Below are 7,248 nucleotides of genomic sequence, written 5' to 3' on the forward strand. Positions count from 1 at the left end.
GCGCAGGGGAGCCGTGGGGAGCGGGCCCTGCCAGGCGGCCCTGCAGGAAGTGGGGCCAACAGGGCTTCTCCAGCCGAGTTGGGAAATGCCTCTGGAGATTGTTGGACGTGATTGTGTAATCCCCGAGTTACGATGGTTCCTGAGCTCAGCCCTGTGCTGTGTGATCTAGTAGCACGTCCTCTTGGGCTTCCAGAGGCCTCTGCCTGCCGTGTGCCTGCGACACGGGTGCCCACGACCCGGGTGCTCCAGAGGCCCTTCCTCCCAAGGGCAGCGGAAGAAGCAGGTCTGGAAAGCTGCAGAATTCGGGTTTGGATTTCAGTTCTGCAGCTCGTGACCTCTGCTGCCCTGGCTCCGTTTTCCAAACTCGGAGTTTAATCTTTGTAGCCGTAAAAGACCAGCTGCACAGAGACACTGTGGCCACTGGAGGTGACCGGGTGAGGGACATCTGAGCAGGGAGCAGGTTTGGCTGTGTGTGGAGTGGGAGCACTGCGGACACCGTGCCCGAGACTGTCGGGCCGCGGTTGTGACCCCGCGGGTCTCATCCTCCTTGAAACTTCAGGAAACGGGGTGCCGAGGGGTTAGGTTGCAGAAGGACATAAAACCAATAATATAAACATATAAACTGAAAATAAAAGCTGGGACTCCTCCTACTGTGCCACTCTGTCTCGTACTATAGGGAACAAGGATGGATCCTGAGTAGGCTCCTTAGAACACATCCTGTTTATTGAAACCATAGTTTTCAAAGCTCAGGTTCTCAGAAAGTCCATCAAACCTGGTCTAGGTGCACTTGCCCCTTATCCCCTGTTTGAAGCATCTGCCCTGTTGGCGGGAGGCTGGCATCACTAAGTTAGGAGACTCACCAGCACATTTGCCTAGAGGATCTCTCAAAGATTATCAAGACTTTTTGCAGTAAAGGGAAATATGTTAAATGTATTTTAGGTCTGCAGGCCATTTTCACCAATTTCTATTATTTTAATTCACTTATTCATTCAACAAACATGCATTAATGTCTGTGTTCTAGACAATGTACTGGCTGCTGTGAGTTTATTTTAAGGTGCTCTGTCTAGTGAGGGAAAAAGGTTTCGAGAAACCGCCCTTCAGGGAGATTAGCACCACATTGTAAATGATACAACTCTTTCAGAAAGATCGAATTTGGGGAAGTATTCAAAGTATGTGACATCCAAACCAGGTCTTATGTATTACAGGATGTGCAAAGACCTCATAGAAAAGCTGAAAATTCTAAAAAATTACTGAGTTATGCCTATAGAAAATCTCAATATCTAATTGATGTACTATACTTCAAACTCATGACATTAATGAAAGTAGAATATTTAAATCATGAATGGAATGAAAATTGTGAGGACAAAGCAGAAATACACATTTTATATGTACTGCAAAAAGTATATAATATTGCAAACATATTATACCAGTAATTCTTCACTAGGAAATTAAACGAAAGAATAGCTTTTCCCCTTAGAAAATAATGTTTGTGTTTTGTACACCAGGAAAGGAGATGCCAGCAGATCTACAGACAGGAAAGGAAAGCGAGTCATGTGGTTCTGGGAGGACCAACGAGAAGGCCACAATGATGCTGCCTGCCTCACTTACACGTGTCCTTGTGAGACATTTCTACTTATTACCTGGCCTGCAAGCTTCTGGGCATCGTTTATACACCACATACACAAACTAAAGCAGTCTTTTCTTGACTTTAGAATGCCCCAGATAAGACAGCAGCCATCGCTGTTACATTTATAAATTGCTCTTCAAATAATTTTGCTTTTGAGAGCTATGTCCTGAGATAAGAAAAAATTAAACAATATGAAATTGAGGGGTTTTTTGGTCAACACACTCTCTTTTTATATGTCGGCTAAATCTTAAATGTAACATACATTGGGATGTATCTGAACATCTAGGGGATATGTTGGTATTGCTAATATCTTTGAGATACTGGTTCTGGCTTTTGTTTGTATCACAAGGACATTAGAAGGAAAAATAATTCTTTGAGTTCTGAGCAAACCAGAGAGACGTGATTAATGGTGGCAGGAACCCTGCTCAACATGGGTTTGAGTCTGGATTTAAATACATGGGGTGGTGACTGTCACAGCGCCTGTGACGGTGGTTTAGCATCCTGATTGTGAGCCAGTCCACTGTGTTTGGTAAGCATGTGCTTGTAGGTGGGTTTGAGTGGGGGCCTCTTCAAAATACCATAAAAAGAAACCCCGCTCTTCTCTTTCTTAGCCATGCACCTGTCAGACTGCTGATTGTCTTAACCCACTAGATGTGGGGCTTTCTTTGAATGACATAATTTTCCAACCTGTGTAATTTATAAGTCTACTACTATAAATAAATCTTTTTCCTGATCTTTTCATGCAGATGCTCTATTTTTCTTCTTATATATCATTAATGACATTTCTTTTAAAGTCCTTAAACTGTTCTGGTGGCAGACATTAATTACAACCAGTGACTGTAATTTGATTTCATAAAGCCAACACAATCAAAGTCATCAAAAATAAAAAGTTTTGAAAGATATTCTTGACTATCAGTAAGGTGAATATTCTTAGCACTCAGAAGGTGTGATTTTTGTTAAAGAGGCATGCTAACAAACTCCCAGTAAGATGTTATCTTTCTGAATGTAACAGTATTATCTTAAGAGTAAAAAAAAAATTACTGGCTTTACTATAATCGAACACATAAACTAACAGTTGATATTCATAATGAACACCATTCACTTTATCTCTTATTAACAAAAGAAGCAGCTCTTTATATAGTTGTTTGAACTAATTATGAAGTAAGTAAAGTTTCTGAGAGCATACAAACAATAGATTTTAAATCAAAAATGTTTATTGTAAAAAAGAACCTTGAAAACTGTTTTTTTTTTTTTAAAGAAATGTAAATTTCACAAGTCTTCAGGTTGTTTATAGGCATTGGCTATAGACAACTTTTCACTTTCATACAAAACTCATTCAATCATATAAAAATAAACACAAATTTACATGGACTCATCAACTATACAGTTAACTAAAAAGACAGCTAGAAGGGGTGCAGTTGTGGATTGCATTTGTTGTATGCATTTAAAGTTGTTTAAGTACATCACAGAGTTTCTAAAAATCCTTTGTTGCACTTATTCCCATCTTTAGTTGATTTTAGAAAATCATTAAAAATCTTTTAAAACATAAGACATGGAGTATGCACCAGGAATGTTCAAAATAGTCTTTCCCGACTCCCAAAGGCACATACTATTTATTGGCCAAAAAAGAAGAAAAAAACACTTTTAATACATTCTCTTGTGTTTTTCCTTCTTGTTCTTTCTCTATTTCCTTCTCCCTCTCTCCCTCAAAAACAAAGTTTAAAGTACGACAGGTAACAAAGTAGGCTTCAGTTCAAGGATGGTGACCAGACATGACACATGTAATAAAGTGAACTTGGAATACTTTATAAGGCACCTGAGATAGTGTCTGGCAGATTCTTGTCCTATAGGAAAATCTATTACAAATCCCGTACAAGGCAACACTGTTCTTTTCAGTTGAAATGCTTTGGCAGCAAAGTAAATCTTTGCATTCTTTCTTAGTAAGGAAAGATGCAATGTGCTTTTTGCTTCATCTCAGAAGAGCAAGATTCTTGTCTTTTATCCTCTCCATCTAACGGTCAGTAAATACACGGTCATTTTAAATTTCACATGGAAAGGATTAATCTGATGCACATGGAATCCCCTGCCCTGGCAGCTGTGTGTGTGTGTGTGTGTGTCTATACATATTATTCGGGTTTGTCAGCACAAGACAAAATGCCTTAGGACTTTTACTTGTCGCTCAGAGGTGGAGGGACAAGTAAAATGCGTGACAAGTGAACAAGAAAGGCGTCTGCACGAGTAAACAGGGGCTGTGTCACTAGTGCGCCGCACAGCAGCCAGACTCCTCGTGCTTGTGCAGGAGGGACATCCGCGAGAAGGTTTTGGAGCAACTCTTGCACTGGTATTTCTTGACGTCCGAGTGCGTCTGCAGGTGAGCCCTCAGGTTGGACCTGTCTGCGAAGGCCCTGCTGCAGTGAGAGCAGGAAAAAGGCTTCTCCCCTGGGGGGTGGGGCGGGGTGGGGAGAAAGAAAGATGGTCAGTGTTTTCAGAGGAAATGCAGATCCAGAAGAGGCTTACGAGCAATCTTCACACTTTGCCAAAAGCATGAGAAGGAGCAAAACTTGATTCAAATCCCCCTTAATCGATATTTGTTTCAATGTCTGGCCCTTTAAGACAAATGTGAAAGTTGCACTTAAAAAAAAATACAATTTAAAAAATTAAAAAAATATATAATTGCTGCTGCCAGTCCTGCAGAAATAATTCCTGTTGTCCTAGGACTTGGCTTGTTCAAGCTCTCTTCTTCGGCAGGTGCAGCTAACGGCCAGCTCCTCCCCAGGTTTCCCAACAGTTCCCCTTTTCCCTCCTTCTGTATTATGACTAAGCCTGGGTGAGTGCCCCCGCTCCTGGCAGGGTGATTTTGTGCTAGGAATAGAAAACTCAGCAGCAAAAACAAAACAAAAGCAAACAACGGAAAGCAAATTCAGCTCTCACTATCCAACTTGCTGTGGGTGAGAGACAGCCCGGCAAGAAAGTAGCTAACAAAAACCCAAGAACCAAAAATTTCATCGGTCTGTCTGCCTAATCAATTGATTGGGAGAACAACATCCGTATTTGCTAATCATTGGGAGACATTTAACTGAACACACGTCCAAGCACATCTCTCCTGATTTGCTAACTGATCTTTGAGACCAAACCTCCTGAATCTAACTTTCCAAAGTCTAAATGCTGTTTGCAGTCTCGGGAGCAGAGGCTGTTAGCAAGCAGTAGAGTCCTTTGTGCTCTGACGACTTTTTGAGCCGTCAGGAAGTAGCTAAAACCGAACATACATCATCAAAAGTACTGTGTCACCACTTAAGGCAAATCGGACAGCCAGCCCAGAGCTTCCTTCTGCTGGACGGCGACACCCTGACTATGTGTTTCTCTTACCAGTGTGAGTTCTGATGTGTCCTTGCAGTAACCAGGGTCTGGAGAACGCCTTGCCGCAGATCTTGCAGACACAAGGTAAGGTGTGCGTCCGAATGTGCATCTTGAGGGCGCCCAGGCTCACGTATTCCTTGTCACAGTACTTACAGCTGAAGGATTTCCTGGACTGGGCGTCACAGTGCAGCTGCTTGTGTTTGCCCAGCCCTGAGAAGGTCGAATAGGTTTTATTGCATAAATTGCACTGAAATTTTTCAGCTTCGATGGCGTGGGGGTCTGAAAGCTTGGACTGTAGCCTTTCTTCTTCGTCGCTAATGGGGCTCTCGGAGCCGCTGTGGTCCTTGGATGAGGTGTCGGACGGAGGAGGGGGACTCACGCGCCCCAAGGATGCGGGGTATCCGGACAGAGGGGAGAGGCCAGCGGGCAGCGGGGCGTGGAAGGGAGAGGCGGTGGTCCACACGGCGATGGGGCTGTAGGCTCCCGACCTGAGGACCTCCGGCTGTGGGATGACAGGCACGGGGTAGCCCTCGTAGAGACACGGGGAGATAATCACTGCGGAGAGAGGAGAGGAGCGGGGCGTGAGACAGAGGGCACCGTGAAAGCGCAGAGAAGAGCCAGGCTGCACGCGCAGGGAACGAGGAGACAGACTCCCCAGGAGCAGTCAGGCGCTGGGAGGACATAAGTTTTCCGCCGCTGCTGCTCGCGGTCACTGCGCTTAAGGCTCATTTGTGCACCCCCCAATCCCTGGCCCCGCATACGAGCGAGTGTGGGGGGCTGCCCAGCCCTGCGACCAGCGAGCGCAGAGGGAAACCTACCCACTTTCTAAAGATACAGAAAAGTTCTCTTCCATCTTATGCGTGGGCTGCTTGCTTGGCTCACGCCGGTAAGTACAAGGATTGGCGTAAATCAAGCCTCTTTCTGGAGGAAAGGAGCCTTATTACATGAAAAAGGCAATAATTCAACGTTCACGCACTGCCTCACCCAGCTTCCACGTCCTCATTATGCAAGTATGTACACGCTGCGGAACGTGACGTCGCAAGAGCCCAGGGAAGTTCTCCTCGCCAGCTCAGAGTGTGGAAGTTTTGAATTAAACCCGAGCCCGAACGATCTGAGGAAGGACCGCTCTTTCGGGAGCAGACAGCCTGGGTGTCCTGCTCTTTAGTATCAAAGTCGAGCGGCGGCACACCCCTGTCGTTACCTATTTACAGACTGAGATGCGGACATCTGGCCTTCCCTTACCTGTGTGTGTGTCCAGCTCGCTGTAGTTGGGCTTCTTGGAGGCGTTGAAATGCTTCTTGACCAGGAAGGAGCGCGGCATCCTGGCGGCGGCGCGGGGCGCGGAGCGCTGGGCGCGGGGCGCGCGGTCCTACAGCATCTCTGCCCCGCAGGTGCGCGCGCGGCGCCGCCAGGTCGCGGGCTCCTCGCGGACTGAGCCCGCGGTGGCGGCGGGGAGGCCTTTTTTTCCTCTCTTTCGCGAGAAGGGTCCAATCACAGCCGAGAGGTTCAGATTTCAGCTCCTCCCTCTGGGCCAGCTGTGAGCAGAGGAGGAATCTGTTGTCAGACTAAATTATTCTGGTTCAAAATGGGCTGTGCCCCGGGCTTTCAGTGGAGAGGAAAAAAGTGCTTCAGTCTTTTCGGGAGAGGTCGTTTTCCTTCCTGAGCGCAGAGCCGGGCGTCCTTGCTCCGGGCGCGCTGGGTCCGCCGCCGGGCCTGGCTTTCAGGTGCGGGTTCCGCGCCGGCTGGGAAGGCTGGGCTCTGGGCTCCCGGAGCCTCGCGGCTTTGGAGAGCTTTGGCGCGCACAGGGACAGAGCAATTCACTCCTGGCTTTTGAAAAAGGAAGGTAGCGGCGAGGACAAAGCCCCAGTGAGTGAGCCGCGGGCCTGCAAGGGGGCAGCCCGGGTCGAGACCCGTCCGCTTCGCGCGCTGGGGATGCGCTTCGTGTCCCGGCGGCTGGGGGTAGGAGGGCGCTTCCTCGGGAAATAAAGCGGTCGTGTCACTTGTTAACATCGGGGCTTGAAAGAAGCGCTTTGTGGCCCCCGAAGGACCCACGTCCAGGGAGAAGCGGGACCCCAGGATGAGAGGGAAGGATGAACTAAGGTCCCTGTCGTGGGAATCTGGAACGCTCTCCCAGAGGCCTCTGAGAAGCGCTTCTATCTTATCATGCATCACTAGGTGGTTTGTTTTTTTTTTTTTTAATGGAAAAAAGCGTGAATGGGCCCTTAGGGATAATAGTTTCAAACATTTATTTGCTTTCTGTGGTG

General features: G+C 46.9%; 1 protein-coding gene across 1 annotated transcript; it reads right to left on the reverse strand.

The window, feature by feature from the left end:
- Positions 1–2,819: 2,819 nt before the first annotated feature.
- SNAI2 (snail family transcriptional repressor 2) lies at positions 2,820–6,408 on the reverse strand. Its single transcript, XM_019974018.2, has 3 exons — positions 6,227–6,408; positions 4,994–5,539; positions 2,820–4,066 (listed from the first exon to the last, which is right to left on the reverse strand). Exons 1-3 carry the CDS (start codon positions 6,303–6,305, stop codon positions 3,885–3,887), a joined length of 807 nt encoding a protein of 268 aa, XP_019829577.1. The 5' UTR covers positions 6,306–6,408; the 3' UTR covers positions 2,820–3,884.
- Between the last annotated feature and the right edge of the window lie 840 nt (positions 6,409–7,248).

The sequence above is a fragment of the Bos indicus genome, chromosome 14, assembly GCF_029378745.1.
Source record: "Bos indicus isolate NIAB-ARS_2022 breed Sahiwal x Tharparkar chromosome 14, NIAB-ARS_B.indTharparkar_mat_pri_1.0, whole genome shotgun sequence".
Lineage (NCBI taxonomy): Eukaryota > Metazoa > Chordata > Mammalia > Artiodactyla > Bovidae > Bos > Bos indicus.

Bases quoted from the DNA above. Each gene is read 5' to 3' on its own strand.
- SNAI2 (XM_019974018.2), bottom strand. From the start codon at position 6,305: ATGCCGCGCTCCTTCCTGGTCAAGAAGCATTTCAACGCCTCCAAGAAG. The intron at 5,540-6,226 runs GTAAGGGAAGGC...CTCTCTCCGCAG, and splicing joins CGAGCTGGACACACACACAG to TGATTATCTCCCCGTGTCTC. The intron at 4,067-4,993 runs GTAAGAGAAACA...CCCACCCCCCAG, and splicing joins ACACATCAGAACTCACACTG to GGGAGAAGCCTTTTTCCTGC.